Source organism: Trachinotus anak, unplaced genomic scaffold (assembly GCF_046630095.1).
Source record: "Trachinotus anak isolate AG129_WGS33_773 ecotype Australia unplaced genomic scaffold, CSIRO_AGI_Tana_v1 ptg000011l, whole genome shotgun sequence".
Classification (NCBI taxonomy): domain Eukaryota; kingdom Metazoa; phylum Chordata; class Actinopteri; order Carangiformes; family Carangidae; genus Trachinotus; species Trachinotus anak.
In genome coordinates this window covers 1405412-1427991 of record NW_027273862.1, presented here as the reverse complement: position 1 = coordinate 1427991, position 22580 = coordinate 1405412, and the positions used below count along the sequence as shown (strand labels likewise).

General features: G+C 38.5%; 1 protein-coding gene across 10 annotated transcripts in view; it reads left to right on the top strand.

Moving 5' to 3' along the window:
- The window catches only part of LOC139628057 (CUGBP Elav-like family member 1), a 39478-nt gene extending 18672 nt beyond the window's left edge, over positions 1–20806 (top strand). For 2 of the 10 annotated variants that reach the window (XM_071489389.1, XM_071489394.1), the window contains 12 exons: positions 1210–1397; positions 2200–2282; positions 5395–5443; positions 6124–6255; positions 7079–7158; positions 7395–7556; positions 7659–7728; positions 7935–8057; positions 9044–9160; positions 9738–9926; positions 11703–11846; positions 12606–20806. In XM_071489389.1, coding sequence (XP_071345490.1) covers positions 1210–1397; positions 2200–2282; positions 5395–5443; positions 6124–6255; positions 7079–7158; positions 7395–7556; positions 7659–7728; positions 7935–8057; positions 9044–9160; positions 9738–9926; positions 11703–11846; positions 12606–12733 — 1465 coding nt within the window. In that variant the 3' untranslated portion in view covers positions 12734–20806. Of the gene's footprint in view, positions 1–1209; positions 1398–2199; positions 2283–5394; positions 5444–6120; positions 6256–7078; positions 7159–7394; positions 7557–7658; positions 7729–7934; positions 8058–9043; positions 9161–9737; positions 9927–11702; positions 11847–12605 lie in introns of all 10 variants that reach the window. The other 8 variants (XM_071489390.1, XM_071489395.1, XM_071489387.1 and 5 more) reach the window with 4 other exon arrangements.
- Positions 20807–22580: the final 1774 nt, after the last annotated feature.

Below are 22580 nucleotides of genomic sequence, written 5' to 3'. Positions count from 1 at the left end.
GCCTGAGTGAAGTTTTTCATGCAGAGAGCATGTTTTGTTGTGGTAAAGTTTGCAGTCATCCTTGAGATACATTATGGGATCTACACTTAAACTCGCACTAAGTAAGATGCAATGCTTGCTAGGATTGGACAGGCATTAGGCTGAGCTACCAGAGCTACAGTTTTAAAGGTGTGTGGCATTGTTTCCTGCATGGAAGAAGGCTTAGCTACCACATAGGAGGCAGCGGAGTGCGAAAAGGGCTGGAGGTTGGTCGGGGCCTCAGGAGTCTGGGAGGCAGAACTGGACTGGGGAAGCTGGCTTGAAAGGTCTTGTGGCTGAGGTTGAGGAGAAGAATAGAACATGGTAGTGGAGGGAAGTGTGCACAGCTAGGAGAAGGTGGATGCTAGAGGCCATGCTGGAATTGAGATGATTGGGATTCAAACATTTACAGAGTTCCTCAACTAAAGCTTGACCAGGTTTGGCAGGAATGGGAAACCTCTTGGAGAGGAGCATTGTAGGCAGGGATAGAATAGGTAGTAGACTGAGTTGAAGTAGATTAGTCATTAGTGGAGGCTGTGCTACCCAGACAATGTTCTACAGTCCACATAGAAAGTCCAAGTTGAATCATCATTTGTCACAGTTTTCGTGTGTGTGTGTGTGTGTGTGTGTGTGTTTTAGCAGCAGTTGTCAGCAGCCTCTGTTGTTTTCTGTTGTTATATATATCCAGTTTGGTATCGTGGACTTTCACTGGTATTGGTACAACAGTCAAGTTTCTGGTATGGTGACATCCCTACACTGACATACCTGTGTTAGAGGACGTGCTGCTCAGAATTGGTACCTTCTGAGGGACAGGGATGATGGTGGAGGATTTGAAGTAATTACACCTGATGTCACAGTAGAGACAGCTGATCATCACAGTGCTTCAGGGTGGATGGAGAGACAGGTTGGCTGCTTTACAGGGCTCTGCCTTTTAACCCTCCCTCTAGGATGAAGAGAGACATCACTGCGGTAGAGAAAAGGGAGCCTCTGAGAAGCCCAGCTGCTCCTGAGACTGTACAGCCGAATCAGTTGCAACATGTGATTATTACTAAATGATGCTGATAATCAGCAACATAAATAAATAAAATAAGATATAACCACAACATCCCTACTTTCCTCTGTATCTCTGTAAGAAATCAACATGTTTTTTTTTTTGCCTCCAGCTTAATACACTGATATTTGTCTTTGTAGTGGGAAGAAGATGAATGGGTCTCTGGACCATCCCGACCAACCAGATGTCGACGCCATTAAGATGTTTGTGGGACAGATTCCACGGTCCTGGTCTGAAGAGCAGCTTCGTGAGCTATTTGAGCCTTATGGAGCAGTCTACGAGATTAATGTCCTCAGAGACCGCAGCCAGAATCCACCACAAAGCAAAGGTCAGCCTGTGGTAACACACACTCACACACACACACACACACACACACACACACACACACACACACACACACACACACACAGGGATGATACAAGTACAGTGTAGAATTCATGAATAACAGATAGCAAAATACTAGAGATATTGAGAGATTGAATTTGTAATAATCTAAATGTGACCCTTAAATTTAACAGTACATTGTACAATTTGACTGGGTCACACTTAAAAGAATCATTCTGAAGCCACAGATTGATTTGGCTAATATAACATTATCACTGTTTACTTGCATTATAACATTATCAGACTTACTTACGATATAAAACTTCCTATGTTCTTTTTGTTGTCTTTTATTTATCTGAGATACAAACATGTTTGTGCTTATCTTTTGTGCGTTCAGGTGTTCAGGACAACAAAAAAACACATTTAAAGATCAGTTATATCAGTTATTTAACCTTAATGCCTCCCAATTCTGTACACATTACACTTCTAATGTAACACTGTATCATGACTGATTAATACCTCTACCATTTTTCCTGTCAGTTACTCCTTCATTGTATTCTTTAATGTGTCTGTGTGTCTTTGTTTTTAGTAATAGCAACAGTATCTCTTTGTGTTAAGAATTCCAATACTATTAGTATTTTAATATTTTTTTATTGTATGTATTAATATTGTGAATGCCAAGTTCATTCACTCAGACTATTCTGGGTCTCACCATATCTTCCACATAGTAGATGTCTGGTGTTACACACCATATCTACTACCTCAGTCAGGTGTGTGACACAGTTGTCTCTTTCATTCCCCGGCAGGCTGCTGTTTTATAACGTACTACACTCGCAAGTCGGCCTTGGAAGCACAGAACGCTCTGCACAACATGAAGATTCTACCAGGGGTAAGTGCCAGCCTCCTTCTTCTGCCCTGTCAGTGATGAATGCTGGTGTAATTGTTATTATTGATGTAAAATTCCTCTGCGACTTCCTTGTCAATACTCATCGAAAAGATTTTTTGATTTTGAACTAGCTATGTGACTGTTCAGGAAATGTTGTATCTCATCAAAAGAAGCTTCTAATTCAACAAGATACAACAGGCACATCCAGAATAAGCTCCAGATGATATAAAATGTCATTTGTGGTCTGTTGTCTTACCAGGGTCAGTGGTCGTCAGAGTACTGGAAGTAATGTAGAAGTCTTAAGAGGTATTTTTAGCCCATGTGAAAGAGCTAAATCAAACGTTTAGGTTTCCTACAGTCTTCTGTGAGAAAAGAGCTGGAACCATCTGGATATGTTAAAGTTGTCTGGGGAGTATGTTCATTTGAAGGAGTACAATGCAACCTAACCAAGAAGTACAGTGTTTATATGATGTTGACGGAGCCTTCTGTCTTGTGCATATTTTCTGAAAGCTTGCAGATATGGATGAAACGGAGCAATACCACTGAAATCATGAAATCATGGAGGCAGTGTAGCCAACAGTTCAAGTGAGACACAAACATAGGATCCAACAAAGAATTTTAAAAATGAGGAGAGGTAATACAATGTATTTAATACTGCCACCTACAACACTGCCTTCGCGTTTGCCTCTTTCTTCAGATGTACATTCTTACGACCTCCTCCAATGGCACCATGTTTGTTGTTGTAAGAAACCTTTGTCTCTGAGCTGCCCTCTTGTGGATGTAGTAATATCCATGCCAGTGTAATTGTATGTGCAGTGACAGCTGCATAGTTTCAAATAGTCACATCTTTTTTCAAATGTAAACGTAGCATGCTCCAGCAGGTCCAGCAGGTCCAGCAGGTCCAGCAGGTCCAGCACCTGAAGAGAGCGGTGAAATTTACCTTGAACATTTAGACTATGATGGGTGTGACTATTACAGATATGTAAAGTCTGAAGGTGACCATTTTAAAGGAGAAGGATGGAGAAACACAGGTTTATGTTTTAGGCTGCCCACGGACATACCTTCATATTAAGTGAAGTTTATTTGATAACCTGAGAATCTGCTAAATTTAGAGATGATGTCATCAGATTGGGTTTTGATATTCGTGGCCCAGATGGGAAGATAAAAAATGTTAGTTTATGGCTGCACAGTGCAACTTCCTGTGCTACTTTTTTGAGCAGCAAAGAAGAATTGATTTCTTGGAAAACTGCTGTTTTATTCGATTGTAAACTTTAAAGTTTATTGATAAATTATGTGGTATTGGATCTGTGCATAGACTTAAAGGGCATTTTCGATACTAGTATCAGAAAACTAACTATATAGAATAATAACCATATTATTAAAGTGTCAACATATAACACACATTAATATACATTTTAATCTATCATTGATGGTGTTTGTTGTGGTCAGGGGGTCAGTTTTCTTCATGATCTCCAATCGATGAAATGGTTTGTCAATCAGCTTTGTTTTTTGTAGGAAAAGATGCATCACTGCTTTAATACCATGATCATGTTTTATTTTGTTTTGAGAAACTCGGTTTGATTTGTACTTATTTTGTCAAGAAGAGTCCAGGTTGGACTTAAATGCAGAGATTTCCTTCATGTTGGAGGAGGAGGGGGATTTAATATATTCTTCTTCAGCTTGGATGAGTGAAGCCTCCAGCAGCGTCAGTAGCTTGTTCTTTGTGGTCAGATACTGAGTGGAGAAGGCACCAGGGCGGGTTCATCCATCATTTTGTCAGTCCTGTATAGATGAAAATCTATGTGATAACGTATTATGTCCGTGGGTCTCGTTCTGTCATTTAGTAATGATGCTGCCATCTGGTGGTCTCACAGTGGTATTATGGACTCTCCCCCCAAAGACAGTAATTTATCATTCCTCATAAACATCAGGAGTGTTTGTTTCTATCTTTTGAAAGTGTGTTTGTTTTCCTCAGTGGCTATCACCAGCTATAACCCTCTGTCTGTGTGTATTAATCTGTTGACCCCCCCCCCCTCTAAAATGTCCCTGAGTAAGAGTAAAATCTGGCAAAGTTCATGTCTGAAAGAGAAACGACACCATATTCTCTGAAACCAAAAACTGACCTCAAAGGCAAAATGTAACATAAAACTATACAAGCTTGCTACTTATAATTACAATATTCTCCTTTTTCCTGTCACTGATCTGGATTTCTCTGCTCCATCAGGTTTTTCATCTTTGCTGCTGAATGAAAAGGTCTCATGTGGGCAGGTGTTGCAGGACTGCATCCCCATTGGTCAGCAGTTTTACGATTAATAGCCAATGGCCAGGCAGTGGGATCACTCTGTTTTATTGCAAATACCAGAAGATTTGTGGTTGATATATTTGTCCTTTTCCTTTTCCTTAAGTTAAAACAGTGTTGCGTCACTCTACATATACAGGTGGACAGTGAGTGCTTAGAATGACTGTTACATGTAGCTGTGGCACTTTCTCTGGCATAGATGTTAGCCAGTTAGCTTCCAAGGGTTCAGTGAAGAACTTGTTCCACACCAAAGAATGACTACATATTGTGAATCTGTGTACTAACTTTGGTTTTATTATCACTCTGTCCTTCTTATCTGTTCTATAATCCACACTTCTGCGGTCAAGCACTTGTGGCAAGAAAAAACTCACTTTTTAACAGGAAGAAACCTTGAGCAGAACCAGACTCTGTGTAGGTCTGGGAGCCTACCCTAATCTACACAGAGTCTGGTTCTAGCTCATAACAGGCCTAACTAGTAGCTATTCAGTGTAGCAAGTGATCACTTTGCCAAGGTCATTCTGAAATGGTGAAATTCAGCTCAGGTGCTTGTTATGTTTTCTGTCTTTGTTAAATAAGTTAACTAAATAAAATACTTTCTCTGAGGAGAGACAGGTAGGTGAATCACGACGAGAAAAAAAGTCATAACTCTCCCTGCTATAACCCAACCATGAGGCTATTTTCCGGGCTTCTGGACCTGAAACTGAATCGTCTGGAACTAGTATCATGGATATGATATCTCTGCCAGCATAACTGTAATACACAATGCAACATTTCTCAGCATTGTGAGTATTAATGTGTTTTTGTCACCTTTTTCAGATGCACCACCCGATCCAGATGAAGCCGGCTGACAGTGAGAAAAACAATGGTAAGAGTTTTTTAGCACTTGATACGAGAAGCTCTGTGTTAATCCCTTTGGTAATGATACTGAAAACCTGTTACTTAATGACTATAGATTTGAGGAATAGATGGTATTTATTATGATGCAGCTCAGTGTCATCATGTCCTGAAACTGGTAGAGAATAATCCCTCTTTTAAAAAGGGATGTTTATTATTACACATTTTTCATTTGTGCTTGTTTTCCCATGTGTTAACTAACACACATGAAAACAGGTAAATCAACAAACAAGAAGACTATTGTATATACTTATGTTTCAAAGAAATTCACATTCTCCTTATGAACTTAGAAATCTACCAGCGCAGCAGCTAACCTCATGGCAGACAGTTCTCAGATCAAGAAAATGGCAACTTCTTCCATGAAATAATATAAATTCAGAGGTTACTAAGATAAACATTAGATATCAATTTTAAATGCCTAGTAAAGAAAAAACAAAATATTTAGAAACTTCTGTTTCTAACTAAAAATAAATAAAAGCTTCCCTTTCTTTCCCCACACACAGTGAGAAGAGAAGAACTTACTTCATGTCTGTTTGATGACAGAAGTTACAGAAGAGTCACAATCAAATGTCGATCATTTGTGTGTGTTGAATGTTGTAATGTAACCATTATCTTGACACAGTGTGTTTGATGTTGTGTTGAATACAGCAGTGGAGGACAGGAAGCTGTTTATTGGAATGATCTCCAAGAAGTGCAACGAGAACGACATCCGACTGATGTTCTCACCATATGGACAGATAGAGGAGTGCCGGATACTTCGAGGCCCTGATGGACTCAGCCGTGGTGAGGCGTATTCTGCTGACAAAGTGACAGTGGTGAAACAATGAGACCATTTGAAAGGGGTCACTCTGCTGATAATTATCACCTGAATCTGCAGTTCAGTCTGAAGCTTTACAGAGCTTTAGAACAAGTTTTAGCTCATAATTTATCTGTCTCTGACACTCTGACTGCTCCCATAGCTTTGTTTTCAGCCACAGCAGGGGGCTGTTCAGTGGAAAAGATCTAAAAACCCAGTGTACAAGATCTACCTAGCACCACGACAGACAGACACAGTTAGCAACTAGCTGGTGAACATAGAGGAGCCTGATATTTCCCTCTAGAGGCTCTGACTGCTTGACATGAAAATACTTGTACACATATACATATATACTGCTTTCTAACTGTATTTTTCATCTCATTTGAAGTGGTGAGATACCACAAGGGAAGGCCGACAACTAGTTAATCAAGGCAACAAAGCTTAGTAAATACATATGAAATGTTAGCTCACTCAGAAACTAACTTTTGAAAACTTAACACTGAGCAAAAGATTTGACTGAATGTGAAATGGTGCTGTTCACTCTGTTACAGACTGTACATGCCCGAAGTATTTGATGACGTCTAATAATTGATATCAGTGACGTATAAAGCTTGTTAACATTAGTTTCTTGTCTAAATCACCTCAAATCTCTGTCTATGTAGTTTAGAGAATCACTCATCAAGACCCATGTCCTAACAGGTTTACTGGGAGATTTAAAAATAGTGTGATGTGATGATTTTAAAGGAGACAGAGCTCAACTCTGGCCCAATTTAACCCCTGTATGTATACATACATGATTCTGTCTTTCAGGTTGTGCATTCGTGACATTCACCGCTAGACAAATGGCCCAGTCAGCCATCAAGTCCATGCACCAGTCTCAGACCATGGAGGTGATTTCAGCTTCACATCAAAAACAATATGTGATTTCTTGATTTCAAAACTGGTAGATTATATTGTTTCCACTGTTGAAATATTACCACAAAAAAACAGTTAATCAACATTCAAAGTATCACAGCTTTAAAATAACTTTAGTTGCACTAAGCTGCAGGTTAATGGAGGTTTAATCAGTGTTTATATCAGTACATCAAACTGTCACAGTACTAAAGATTTCTGTCTCTGCATTCAGGGCTGTTCATCACCCATTGTGGTGAAGTTTGCAGACACCCAGAAGGACAAGGAGCAGAAGCGCATGGCCCAACAGCTGCAGCAGCAGATGCAGCAACTCAGTGCTGCCTCCATGTGGGGAAATCTCACTGGGCTCAACAGCCTGGGGCCACAGTACCTGGCAGTGAGTGTGTTTATGAGGCCAAATTGCAACAGTTTCACCAGTTAAACTTTGCTGCCACTTCCTTTTTAACATGTTGTTTCGCATATCTCCTCCTTGCATTAGCTCTACTTACAGTTGCTGCAGCAGTCAGCCTCCACAGGGAACGCACTCAACAACCTGCACCCTGTTTCAGGTACACACATAAACACAAATACACACACACACAAACACTTTAAGATGTAAGATCAGGGTTTGAATATATGAATATATGTTGTTGGCTGTTAATTAGTCTCAAACAGGCAGCAAACTCATCTGTATACACTGTTTTTATATACAGTAGTGGTCAGAGAAAGGGGCTGGTGGAGTCTTGAACTTGAACTGTGTGTGTGTGTCTGTCAGGTCTTAATGCCATACAGAACCTGGCTGCTTTAGCAGCAGCAGCAACTGCCACACAGGCCACGCCCACAGGCTCCAGCGCCATGACAACATCTAGTAGCCCTCTAAGTGCACTAACAAGCTCAGGTAACAACAATTACAGCTATAGTACTGTATCATAGTCAAGGTTTAGTGGTCTGGTATCATCAGTGTGAGTTCACATAAACACATACGGTGGCAAGAAGAAGTCAGTAAACCCTTGGAATAACCTGCAATTATGCCATTAATAACAAACACTATCTTTGTTAACAAATAACTGAAATCATTGTGTTGTTCTTGTTAATTTTGAATACACTCAAAAAGTACAGAAAAAGTTTGTAAACCCCTCGGCTAATGACTTAACTGGAGTCAGCAGTTGTCAAATCTGGAGTTAGATCAGTGAAACCAGATTGGAGGTGTGGTTCAGAGCTGCTTTAACTGCTTTAGCTAATTATATAAATGTAAACGATTAATTCCTGTAGCGACTCTCCCTAAAAGTGGACGGCCAGCTAAGATGACAAAGGTGCAGAAGTTAAAGGCTTAGAAGAGCTGGTTTGAGGTTGTTGCTGCCAACAATCTCAAACAGGCTGTTAAATGGCCAGTTAAAGTTAATACCTCCAAGGGTTCATGTTCTGTTTCCACCAGAACTGTGAATGTTTATTTAGTCTGTTCAATAAAGACATGAACGTTTCTAATTGTTTGTCTACTCTTGTGACTCAGATCAGATTTTATGACCAGTTAATGCAAAAACACAGGTCATTCCAAAAGGTTCAAACACTTTTTCTTGACACTTTATTCTCAGAAATGATACTCACTACTAAACTCATTCTTAAACATTTGTGCAGCTATATATAACTGTATATAAATATTAACTGTATATGAATTAACAATATAAAAAGGTTTCAGGAAACAGCAAGAGTTGCTTATGAAACATTCATTCTCCAAACCTGAGGGTTTTTTCTCTTGATAGACACAATATCATAACTTGCAGTTTTTGCGTAGTAAAAATGTTTCTCTAACACACTGTAACTGTTCAGCTTTGTCTAATATTTTCCGGTTGTGGATATCATAGCATTAACTGTAACTGTTCCCAGCAGGCTCCTCTCCCACCTCCAGCAGCAACTCCTCTATGAATCCTATATCTTCTTTGGGGGCTCTGCAGTCTTTAGCTGCTGGTGCTGGAGCCAGCCTCAACATGGGCTCCCTGGCAGGTACTAACCCTAAACTGGACCTGTACATGTTGTCTGCAGAGGATTGAAGTTCTCCACAGATAATGTGTATATAATATAAACTTTGTGTTAAAGATGCAGAGCAGTATTGAGCTTCCTGTAATTGCCATCAGGCTCACATCACACTGACACACCTGGGTCCACTACTATGAAGACGTGTGGTGTTTATTATTAGCTGTGGGTGAACAGTCACTTTCTCCTCTGTGTGCTGCTAAGTTGTGGGTGACTGTTTTTTAATGAATACACTGTGAGAGCACTTGATGTCCTGAAACCAAATCCCTGTTACTGTGTGATACCTATGAAACATGCAGGAGCACCAGTGTTTTGTTCAGAAGTTATTCCTTGCACCTGTAATGTTTTTTTTAGTTTTGTATGTTATGTTATTTAATTTATTATGTGAAGATCTTTGAGTGTCTTGAAATGTTTATAAATAAAATTTTCTCTTATTGCTCTTATTATTCCTGCTTCTGACTATTGTTATGTTGAAGTCAGCATCTCTTTTAATAAGACTCAATCTTTTCACTGATTTTCTTTCTGTTTTACTGTAACTCTGATGCAGGCATGGCAGCACTAAATGGTGGTCTTGGCTCCGGAGGCCTGTCTAATGGTTCAGGAAACACCATGGAGGCCCTGAGCCAGGCCTACTCAGGCATCCAGCAGTATGCTGCTGCCGCCGCCATCCCCAGTCTGTACAACCAGAGTCTGTTGCCCCAGCAGAGCGTGTCAGCTGCAGGCAGCCAAAAAGAAGGTGGGTCCTGTAGGAGTGGAAAAAGGAGATGACATAGAGGGTTGGTAGTAAGTACACAATAAGTGACTGGAGGGTGTAAAGAGAGCAGGAGGAGCTTGGGGGATGGGGTGGGGATGGGGGATGGGGTGGGGGTGGGGGGGTGGGGGGGTGGGGGGCAGTGTGAGAAATGGAGATGTCACTTGAGAAACACTCAGAGATCCAGTGTGATGACCTGTGGAAAACCAGGATCCCAAATGACTGTGTGAGCAGGCTTCAGTGTGTTTCATTCTTCAGTTCAGTTTCTTTCAAACCAACCAAACAAACAAAAACTCAACAAAAAACAGCTACAGGCTAAAAAACTGAGCTGGAGTTTAGACTATGTTTCTTAATGTGCACATTTTCTTAGAAACTGACCTGTTCATTAGACTGCCACTTCCTTTGCAGATAAAAGAAAGAAGGCAAAGAGTAACAACAGGGTGTAGCAGACTGTTTATAGTTTTAAATGGGGGGAAATTCCTCAGTTTTGTTTGATTCTTGATGTAAAGTGTTGCAGGCAGGTGTGTGTGTGCTGTGTGTTGCTCTCACCTTCTGCTAAGGATTCTGTCTTGTTTTAAATATGCTGCGTCAGCCAGCAACAGTCACAGCACCGGTAAGACACCCCCACTTTCTCTCTGACATGACCTCAGATCATGATGTCAACAGCTCCACTTTAAAACAGGTTCAAGTCCATAACAGAAGGCTTGTCCTTGTTTCTGTGTTCATGTTAGCCCCACTTCTCAGACACTCTCACTCCACTTGTTTAATTAAATTTTCACTTTTTTGTCTTATTTGAGGTTCCAGGGGTGATGTGGTAGAAAAAAAAAAAGTGGAAATCCAGATTAGTAAACTTTGTGCCCTCAGCCCCACCCAGTGAAAATACAAATATATATATATATGATAATCTGAAGCCTGAAATTCACTTGTAAATAAAAGCCTTCATTTACTGCTAATTACTTACTCATTTCTAAGTGTTAGCGTCAGACAGTGCTCTCCACCACCATCATCAAAACACCAGTTGAGGGAATATCTTAAGGAAGAATGGTTTTCATCCTCCAGTAGAGTACAGACACTTGGAGAATCAAGGCCAAGGAGCATTGAAGCTGTTCGGATGGCTTGTGGTGGCCCAGCATCTTACTTACACATGTTTTTCCATTTAACTTGTCACCATGTGTAGGTCCTCTCAAGAATTTAATTTGATCGCAGGTCTTAAATACCATGTTGATCAGCAGTTATTACTATGCTTCTGAGCTGTGGATAAAATCATTTTATGTGCTGTAGAGATATGTAAAAGGAGTCATCAGAGAAAGTTATAAGCAACAAATGGTTGTCATCTTCAGGTAAAGCTAACACATCGGCTATCTCATCTAAATGAGTGAATTTATGCTTCTAAAACACAAAAAATATGTCAGCAAAACAAGTCTAAAATAGATATTTGCTGTAAATGTGGCTGCGGACAGACACTCCTCTTCTGAAACAGTTTAGTAATATGTGCACTCAGTTTACCAATCTGACTATGTGGGTTAAACAGACTCTTTAGTCTCCTGACTCTTGATTTTCCACATCAATACATTTTTTCTATCACATGACCCCTGGGGGCTCCACATGATACAGCTGTTACAGCATTTGTTGGAAATGTAACTTGATCATGACCATAACTTGATGAATTAACAGAATTTGAGTCATAAATAGTTATAATTGTGAAAATATCACAGTGTTTAATGTTTGTATGACTGGTAAAACAGACTTGTTGATTGACAGGTCCAGAAGGTGCCAACTTGTTCATTTACCACCTGCCCCAGGAGTTTGGAGACCAGGATTTGCTCCAGATGTTTATGCCTTTTGGAAATGTCATCTCTGCTAAAGTCTTCATTGACAAACAGACAAACCTCAGCAAGTGCTTTGGTGAGTTCACAGACTGTTAAAGCTCTCTTATGATCAATACATGATTTGAATCAGTCCCTACAGGATCTTGCAGCTTTGATAGCTTTAGAGCTTTAGGGCCCTTTGTTTGTGGCAGCACAACAACCAGCACCAGTAGCTGCCGGTAGGTGACTTCCTGACCTTTAAATTTGACTGTGTGGCATTTTGGTGCTGAGTACAGCGTGCATGGTGCACAGGTAGATGGAGAGATACAAACAGGAGGGAGGTTCATTCAGATGAACCAGTGCCAAGTGAGTTGTTAGTATTTTGGTAGAAATAACCGTACACTGAGAATAAAAAAAAAACAGTGTCAGCAAAATCCTTCTGCTCCGACTTTAGTGATTTTTATCAACAGGAGCAAACTAAATACCTGCAGCAGATGCACAGTGATAGTGGAACAATGTTTAAAATGTAAACAAAGTATGAGAATTAAACTCTCTCCAACCAGTAGATGTGTTTATCTACTGTGATGTGTGTAGCATTTAGTATTTAGTTTGCATTCATCTATTAATGAATACTTTTATTATCTTTTGTCCTTGGCTGCTTTATACTGTATGAAACCCACTCCCTCATGTTGTACCACTCTGCACCAACCAGACAACAATATGATTTCACAGAGAACTAGAAACAATTTCAAGCTCTCACAGATAAAGATTTGCTTCATTTGCAATAATCTTCCCTGAGGGACAATTTTAAGCCGTCATAAAATATTGTGAATGTTTGTTTGTATTTCTCCCTCAGGCTTTGTGAGTTATGACAACCCCGTGTCATCACAGGCAGCCATCCAGTCAATGAATGGTTTCCAGATCGGTATGAAGAGGTTGAAGGTGCAGCTGAAGCGCTCAAAGAATGACAGCAAGCCCTACTGAAGGTGCTGAGGCACTGCAGACTTAGCTAGGCAGGGTGGTGTTATGGTAAGTGGAGTATGAATAACCAAGACTGGTCCACAGAAACTTGTCTGTGCATTACTGGGTGATGTCTGCCTCGCTGCCTCTCCTGGTCACTGTAACGTGTTCAGGCAAAGAGACACATGAAGCTACATGCAAGAGTTTTTGGGCTAGACTGGATTCTTCCTGTGTTCTGTTGTGGTTTATGCACTTTGTTTTCATTTTAACAAATAAGACAAACAGGTGTATTTTAATTTAAGTTGAAATGTTATCAGTTTGCTGTGGTACATAATAAACATATGAGTTATTTGTTAGGATATGTTGCACTTTGACAGTCAGGTGCCAAATCCATCTGTTTTTCCTTTTTGTCCTGCTCCACCACCCAGACTCAGCTAAAGCTCCTGGAGGCAGCTGGAAAAGACAGAGCTGCATTTGATTAGAAAACACAAATCGTCACTTTCTTCTACATTTTCACAAAATGTGTGGTTTCCCTACTTTTGTATCAGTTATCTGTATTATCTCTTGAAATGGAAACCGTGTATGTGATATACACCTACATTAGTTGTTAAAGTAACGTACAGAAGCTCAGATTGTGTATAAGGAGGGGCTCCATCAAAACATGCTCATATATTGACACATTTGTCCTCATTCTTGAGTTTGTTTGTGTGTGTAAGTGTTAGTTTTGTGAGGACACAGCGTTAATCAGTGACTGCTGTGACAGCTAAGCAGCCTGTCGATGCTGTGAACATCTTGCTCCTGTTCTCTGGTGTTTCAATGGTGAGGTTACTGAAGTCACTGAAGTCAAGTTTATCCTCCAACCCACAACCTCCAATAACCCAGAGAGAAGCTGTTGTACTCAGATCTCTGTTAACTGGTCTCCTCTGAGCTCAGTGGTCTGATAGGACCCCTGCCTGTCTGAGTTAAAGATGACACATTAATGCTTGTTCATATCTGACTTGTCTCAGTGCTGCATGGCTTACACTAATCAAGCAGCCTGCACATGGGTTGTGTTGTATATAAACATTGGCTGGAATTGATTTCTGTCTGTGAAGCAGTTTACTCATTGCATTTATTGTATTTTTTTTATCCGGAGGTTAGTAAAAACAAATATCTAATGTCATTAAAATTGCATGTAAGTATAGACTAAACTCATCACAGCGTGTTTCGGTGGTGCTCCTCCTGCGCTGCTGCACTCTGATGTGGCTCTGAAGCCCTAATGCCAGTTGTAAGTAGCAACACTGTGAAGTTTGGCTAAAAAGAAAAAACCCAAACATCATAGATTTGTCCTGCTCAATTTAATATCCAAGAGTCTGTCTAATGGAAATTTAATGCCTCATAGAAACATATTTGATGGTTTTAGTTAGTTTTGACTTTGAATCCAGGTGATTTGTAAAAATCCATCACAACCCTCAGCTACTGTCCTGCTAGTTAGCAGCTAGCTAATCCACAGAGGGCTACACCACTATGTCTCTCACTGAATATCTTCTGTGATTGGAGAATTCATATAAATGTCAAATTGCTCAAGACAAACATGTTAGTTGCTTCAACTACCAGAAAATCGTGTGTATGTGTGTGTGTGTGTGTGTGTGCGTGTGTGTGTGTGTGTGTGTTTTTTGATAGAACTAGTAAGCAAGACAATTGTTAAGATGTATATTTAAACTTATGCCTTTTCTATTTTTATATAGGTTTTATACTTCCCCTGTGTGTCGGGGAACTATTTATTGCCTAAATTATTTATCTGAATTGAAATTATTTTGAAAGACAAATGTGAAGTCAAACAACTCCATTTGATCTCCTGGTGTGTGTCCTCTCTTTGCCTGTTAAGCGTTGTTTTTTTTTTTTTGGTGATGTGTACTATGTGTCAGCGTGGCATGGACTGTGTGTGTGTGTAGGATCCATCAGTGCTGCTACAGACTTCATAAAACCCCCTCTCTGTCATACATGCCTACATTTGAATAAATCATTTTCCAAAAACACAGGGAGCATAGTTTATTCATAAGTCCATTTTAACCTGTGCCTGTGGCTCCTGACTCTCTGTATGAATAAATAGCCATCCTATACGTGCTGTCCTCAACTTTGCACCAGGTGAAGTCCTGGGTGTATTTCTAGTAGATTTAAAAGTGATTCCAGATCCAAGTCCAAAGACTGAGGCATCTGTAGTGGGACGGTCAGAGTACAGCTATGTGTGATGAAGTATGACCAGACTCTCTCCCTGCTGCAGGGTCATTCATGTCACAGCAGCTGACGGTCACCGTGTCCTGTGTAATATTGTTCCATTTACTAAATATTATGTTATTACTGGAATTGTATACTGTACAAAAACATTCTCACTCTTGCACAAACATCACAATCCTGTGTCAGGCACTTTGTCGTCACCGCTGATCCAGCTGTGTTGTGCTTTAACACCACTGTTCCATTCTGTCTCAATATATATTTAAAGACGAAACACAAGCTTCATGGTTTGCACAGTGAAAATTAAACAAGTCTTTATTGATGAGTAACAGTAGTAAGGTCACTAAGGTCATGACCCATCCATCCATCCTCTTTAACTGCAGGATTTAAACAATGGAAAACTCCACTGTCTGTTGTTATTAGCAACCAGGACACATTGTTTATTATGATACAGTGTTACAGATAAATGAGTGTTACACTGATACAGTTACCATTAAGCTGGTACATGTTATATTGTTATGTTATGAAGTGAAACATTACGGCAGCTTTTGATTTTTTTTTTTTTTTTTTTTTTTTTGTATAAACTCTTTGAGGAAGTTTACCACTGCAATCAACACATCAGCCGTTTAAGGGCAACTTCCTGGTTGTACGCTTTATAAGTTATTAAGGATCCTCTCAGTGGTTAGAGCATCTTGTACTGCCCCTGCATTGGGACATTTCTGCCTTAACATTTTATGCAAGAGAAGTGCACAAAAAAGACCTTGTTTAAGTTTTACTGTGGCACACTGGCTGCATGTCTTGAATTGAAAGATACACTTAGGGCCTGAGTTTAAAAAAAAAAAAAAAAAAAAATCAATTAAAAGACCAAAACCCTCAGTGTGTCAGTCCATCTCAATACTTTGTGACTTCCCTGCTATTACTGGTTCTCAGCCCCAACCCCGTTTATTCCTACTGAAGATGTAAAATCTTTTACAAACTTCAAAATATATAGTTTCTTTTTTTAAAAAAAAAAAGCTCAGTAATTTCCTGAACTAGCCAGCCACTGTTTTTGGCAGATGTTACTCAAACAGGAGGAAATAGTGTTTTTGTTCAGGACTATTTTCATCTGTGTTTGTTGCTCTAGTGAGTTTCAGGCAGCAGTGCGGTGTATGTGGGAATTAGTCAAAATAAAGAAGAAACAGCCAGAAATAAATTGGTAAACATACAAAATGCCAGGTGGAATATGATAAGAACATCCATGTGTAAATGGGAAGATAAAATTAAACATAAATTTAATCATAAAATTAACATCTCTTAATTACAAATCATGTGTATCATCAAGTCTGCATTAAATGAGCTATTTGTAAGTGTTGCTATTGCTACATAGCCAACGTTAGCATTAGCAGCTGTTTACTTGCCAGTCTAGAAGAAACTTTGTGAGTTCAGCATCAAACTTCATTCCTTTACTCACCAACAGCTGTCTCCAGAGGTGGAAAACAACACCAGTGTTAACTCTTGTCTCTATTATGTCTTTTCTTATACTTAAATTAGCACGCTAACCAGCTAGCCCTGGCCCATCTTGTTAGTTTCTGAAGTCACTGTAGCCTCCAACCTGCCCTCAAGGCGCTCAGAGGACATAACATAAGAGAAAACGTACAAATAGCCCCCTTGAACTTCGTCAGAATTGCATTTTTGTCTTGAAGTAAAAGCAATCTGGACTTTTGTAATCAATCTGTGAAAAACTTCAGCAAAAATGTAACTTACAAAAATTAATCAGTTGATGTTCACAGTGATGTAATTATACAACTTACAAATATGTCAAGAGTCTGATAATAGATTTTCACATCTTACAGAAATTAATGGTAACTAGTGACTTAGTACTTTACTGGTAGACAAAGTACACCCAGTACTGTGTCAGTATTGTGAGTCAGTGTAATCTGCGTAATAGTTAAACTGAATTCAATTGGATTGAACATTAAAAACTTGTGGTATGGGACTTGAAATACATTTTAGAAAATCTAATTTGGAAACAAATTAAGTCACGGAAAGGAACATTTAACTATTTTTACTTATAGTTTTTTTTTTTATTGCATTGTTTATATGCAGTTAACAGTTAATAATAATTGATTATAACAGATGAGTAATGGTACTCTGGAGCCTCCATGTGTGATTAGTTGTTTTTAGACTGTAGCTGCTGATCCAGAACTCTGTGACCTGCATGTCGTCGCTGACTGCGCTCTGCCATTTTATTTAGCCTGTCTTACGTGTGTGTTTGCCTTTGTTGTCATCCACCTCAGTTTGTGGTAACACTTGTCCTCACTCTGTCCCCGACACTATTGACTGTTCAGTGTTTAGACTGTAATTCAACCCCCACACAGAGATAATCATTCTTGATTTCTTTTCTCTCTCCTGTCTGTGTTCCATTGCTGTTTAACTTAGGTTTGTCTTCCTGTTGTGTTTTTCTTTTTGTTTTTTCTAGATCTCTTCCTGTTTGCCCTAGCATGTTGATGTGGCGTCACAGTTCATCGTCCAGTCCTTGTGTTTCCTGCGCTTCTCTGATGCTTCCAATTTCACCTTTGACCTTGTGTTTGACATTGATGACGTTTTGTTTTGCTGTTTCCTGTATGTCCTCTGTGTTGTCAGCAGGGGCACTAGAAAGACTGCCACTGAATGTTTGAAAGTTACTTTAGACTTATTACAAGCAAATAAGAGAATCTATTTTTCTAGACCTGACTCACATAACCACTAGATTTTTTGCAAAATCACTTTGAGTCTGAGCTTTAACTTAGTTTTTATCTCCTGTGTTGTGGAGCAGTCCTCCCAGTGCCCCCCATCCTCCGGTTTTGTTGTTTTTTTGTGTGTGTGAAAGCAGCTAATCTGTCTCCAGATGGTGTGCGTGAGTTCACATTTCAGTGATGTTATGAGGAGGTAGTATTTAATGTCAGTGTAAAAATCAGTTTCTGGTACCAGCCTGTCAACTCACCACCGCAAGCACATGATGCTTTCCTGCTCTCTCTCATGTGGATAATTAGACATACAATCCACAAGGGAGAGACTTATGTCACATTATATTTAGGATTCATGTTTTTGTTTTTTTTTTAAATTCACAATGAAATTCTTGGTTAAATGTGATCTAGTTTGTGTTAACTTAAAAACAAATAAACTGGTGCCAAATGTTTCGCACAATCAGTATTTTCCCCTTTTCTTGGACTTGCTTGATTAGGCGGAGCAGGTGTAGGGGTTTTAGGTGTGGCAGGTGGTGTCATAAATGTCTAGTCGACTGGCTGCAATGTTAAATCAGTTTTGTGAGGACCCAGACACAAATAAGAAACACAAGTGGCCTGTTCAAAAGCAGTAGTGTGTGTACTGTCTATATGTGTGTGTGTATTCACTGAGTATAGTCCCTTCAGACCCACACTCGTTTAGGCTGCAGTCTGTCTGATTTCCTGACCAGTGGACCAACGTTGTGGCTTGTACCGAGTGTAATCGACCATTCACCCACGTTCTCTTCCTGATTGAATATTTGATGAAACTTTATTTTACGAGTCCCATACTTTCCTACACTGTCCTAGAATAAAACTGAAATGTAAAGGTAAATTCATTGGATATTCTTTAGTCAGAGCACAGCAGGTCAGTTTAGCAAAAATGTCAAATTTGTCTGTAGGGAATAATTCAAGATATATAGAGAATAAAATTCTCAATAATAAATCGTGACCTTAGAATTGCCAGGTGCTACATGACTCTTTTTTTTGCCAAAATTAGTTATTCCCATGCAGTGTTGAGCCATTAATATTTTGATTTAGTGTAGTAAAACAAAATAACACAGAACTGTCAGTGTTGTTTGACATAATTGTTGCTTTCTGTAGCAGATAAAACCTAAAGCAGAATATGAAATCCATCTGACCCTAAAAAAACACACACATTTAAAAATGTGATATAATTTCTGCAAGGCAACGTCACTTTATATCAGCTTTGATATCTGGGATGTGAAAAGAGACAGAACCTTATAATTCAAAGGCCGTGAAATGAGCAATAAATAAATATTTACTTACTTGAACTCAAATAACAGTCTAAGATCCACTGTTAGTCACCTCAGAAAACTCATTAGGAAAATTTGTTTTAATTTTTAAAGAATAAAATGTTACAGAATATTCTCCAAACACTTAAAGGACCATAACACTGTTTCAAGTGATTAATAAAATTACTCCCTTATCAGTACTTTACTTGTTTTCTTACAAACCTTTTTTTTCAAATAAGACTTGGCAGAAATGTGTTATGATCAAAGTAAATATATAAAAATCCATCAATATAAAAACAATATTATGAATGTAAGCAAACACTTGATGCAACTTTGAGTATTTGACAGTTTCCAACAGTGACATATATAATAACATATACATAATACCCAGCCCCAGTTTTGGCCACATTACTTTACTGAGAAGCCAGTCTCCTTGATGTCTCAATATATTCACTTTACCCATTGTCAGAAAGGTGGGAAAACTACAGAGGCCTCGAAGGGACACAGAGGTAAATATTACAGATTAGAAAGGGAAAAAAACCTTTTGTCGTCTGGTGAGTGTTTGTTTCTGAAGACATATTTGCTCCTGTTTTTCCAGCAGCAAGAAAAGAAAATGAAGTTAAAAACAGTTCAGGAAAAGAAGTGAAGAAATTATATATCAAAATACTATTCCTGCTCTTTATCCTCACACAAGCATTTAATCTGAGACTTTAGCTGCAGTACATTACTGACCTATGAGACCACTGTCCACAGCAAAACTCCTATTTTCAATAATGTATTAATCATCTTTCCAGATGCTTCTGACCTGCATGTTACCCTGACTCTGACGTATCACCTGTACCTGTGTTAGATGGACAAGTCCATCATATCAGCTATAGACTGTAAGGATTTTTGAAAATAGTCATTATTTGTTACTGCATACAAATATTTGGATGCAAACCATTATATTAGCTAGGCTGATATTATCAGCTGATTTTAGTTTATCACAGGCATATCAGTATATTTCAGTAGAGAAATGTCGGAGACATGTTTGAGGTCATTTCTTTACACTGTGAATGTCCCACTCGGTACATGTTTTGGTCACAATCCTTTAATGACCAAATGGACGTTTAAAGGACGTTTATCACAAATGTTTGTTTATGTTATGGAATTATATTGAAATTGCAGTTCAGTTGTATATGAAGATGATTTGCAGGAGACAGGTTGACTGATGTGGCCCTTTAAATCATTAAAGATAAATAGTTAATAATAGGTGAAGCACTCAGCTTTTCACACATCAGAATAGGCTGAAGTCAGCGAGTCTGAACGAATGATGGGTTTTTGTGATCACACAACATTTCTGTGTTCTCTGCTGTGCTCCCACTGCATCTGCTTCATTTCAGTGGGTCTTCCTCGCATGTAATAGGGTTGGATTCAGGATTATACAGTGTTCACTTTTGGATAATCAACACACTACAGTGACTGTCTCCCTGCACACTGAGACTGAAACTGTTTTAAGGTTAAACCTCTTACCAAACTCCTGCTCATGTGGGCTGAACATGAACTAATGAAGCCTTTTGAAGTATTTCTGTGAAGTTGCCTTTTGCTCCATTGCACTGAAGTAAATGCAGTTGTTTTTTGTTTTTTTGAATATCCCATTGTTGCAATTGTAATGTGAGACACTGCTGATTCACTAGAACTAACCCCCTGTTAGTGTTTTTTTTAATTATTTTTTTTAGGTTGGATGTGTCTCCACTGTTTGGGTTGTTTTTAAGCTTTGGATCTTTGCTTTCTGTGCCACATGAAGCTGCAGTGACTCCAGCTGCCATGTCTGTGAGCCAACAATGTGACCCCTGTTGATTGGTTGGTTTGATTTCTGTCCAAATAAAATGTTTAAGAAAAATGTATTATTATGATTTCCTGTGTTTTCTGCTTGCATTGTATTTCTGGATAATAGGCACCGTCAGTGTTCTCAACATCACTGGTAGTCACAGAAATTTGACAGTGGACAGTTGCATTTCTTTTGGGCCTGTATTCCCTCCTCCGCACCTCAACTTGATTTATTCTATACACAAACGTCAAAGTAATATTGAGTTCACCTCCCTAAATGCAAGAAAGTGCCGTAGTACTTTTGAAATTACTATGGCATGAAACAAGAGACAAAATCATCTTCATGATTTGATTTTGGTTTGATTTTAATTCTTTAACATTCAGTAAATCGGTGGTAAGTTTCACTCAGCCTTTTCTGTAGCTTTCAACTGCATCTTCCTCTAACAGTGACAAAAATTGACTGACATGCAGGGGGGTCATGAGAGTCGACCAAAAGAGAGAGAGAAAAAAAGTGCTGTATTTGAATTCATAATGTATAAAGGAAATTGATCAAAAAAACGTATAGAAACTGATTTAATCTATAAAAACAGACATCACTATAATAGAGGGGATGATTTATTATGTCATTGGGAGCAAAGTGGCATAAAGGTAATTGAAATAATGAATGGATTGAACTCAAATAACTTTGGTCCTTTATTTCCAGTGGCTCCTTATTGTGGTTCTCTATTCTCTCTGCAATATTCACTAAATGAGGAGGTTTTGAATTTCTGTTAAAATGGGACTTTGTGTAGTCAAAACCAATCAGAATTTCTACCTTTCCTTTTGTATTGGAGGATGATTAATCAACACAGATTCAATCCCTGTTGTTTGAGACATATGGCCTGTTGGTAATTTATTAGATAGTAATGGAAATTTACAGTGGCATTATGAATCTAGGAATATTAATTGTCGATCTACACAAAACAAAACACAGACCAAATATTTTGGTCTGTGTTTTGTACTTGGAACTACTTGGAACAGTAATTTCATTCACCTTGATTATAGCAGCTGAATGTTGGAGGAATGCACATTTTGGAGTGAAAGTAATGATAAACTGTTAAGAACTTGTTTCAGGAAAGTTTTGTACATATGGCCATTGAGAATAAAATCTAATTTAATGGACACAAAAAGAGATAATTGTACTGTGAATAACATATTTTTTGTTTTCCATAAAGCCTAAATGCAAAAAAAATACATCATGTAAAAGTAAAATAAAATAAAAATAAAAAATAAAAAGAGGCTTTAAAATTCTAAATGATTTTGTTCTTACTATATTTTCCCTTATTTAACCAGATTAAAATCTCTTTCTCTAGAGAAATCTAGCCAAGAGGACAGCATAAAAATAATTTACAACAATAAATACAGACAGAAAACAACTGTTTCAATTTATATCCGTAAACAGACTATTTCGTAAGTATAGCAAAAAAAATAAATGATTGATGATTTAAACCTGATAGATTTGTATATTTTTCTATTCTACCAAAAACTTGGTATAAGATATAAGTTATTTTTTTGTCATATACGATTACAACACCTGCGTTACTTATCAAATACGAGATGATTGCATACTTTTCTTTTTCTTCTCCTTCTTCTTCTTTATCTTATTATTATTATTGTTATTATCATTAGTAGTAGTATTATTACTACTACTATTTAAATCTGTTCTTCATAAATGTGATATTTCACATGAAAATTCAGTTATTGGAATCATTTTTATTTTTAGATTTTTCTTGTTAGATTCTGCTCTGAAACTCCCTAAAGGAGCTTCTGTTTGCCTTTGTACTGAAAATAAAGATTTCTTCAAAAAAAAAA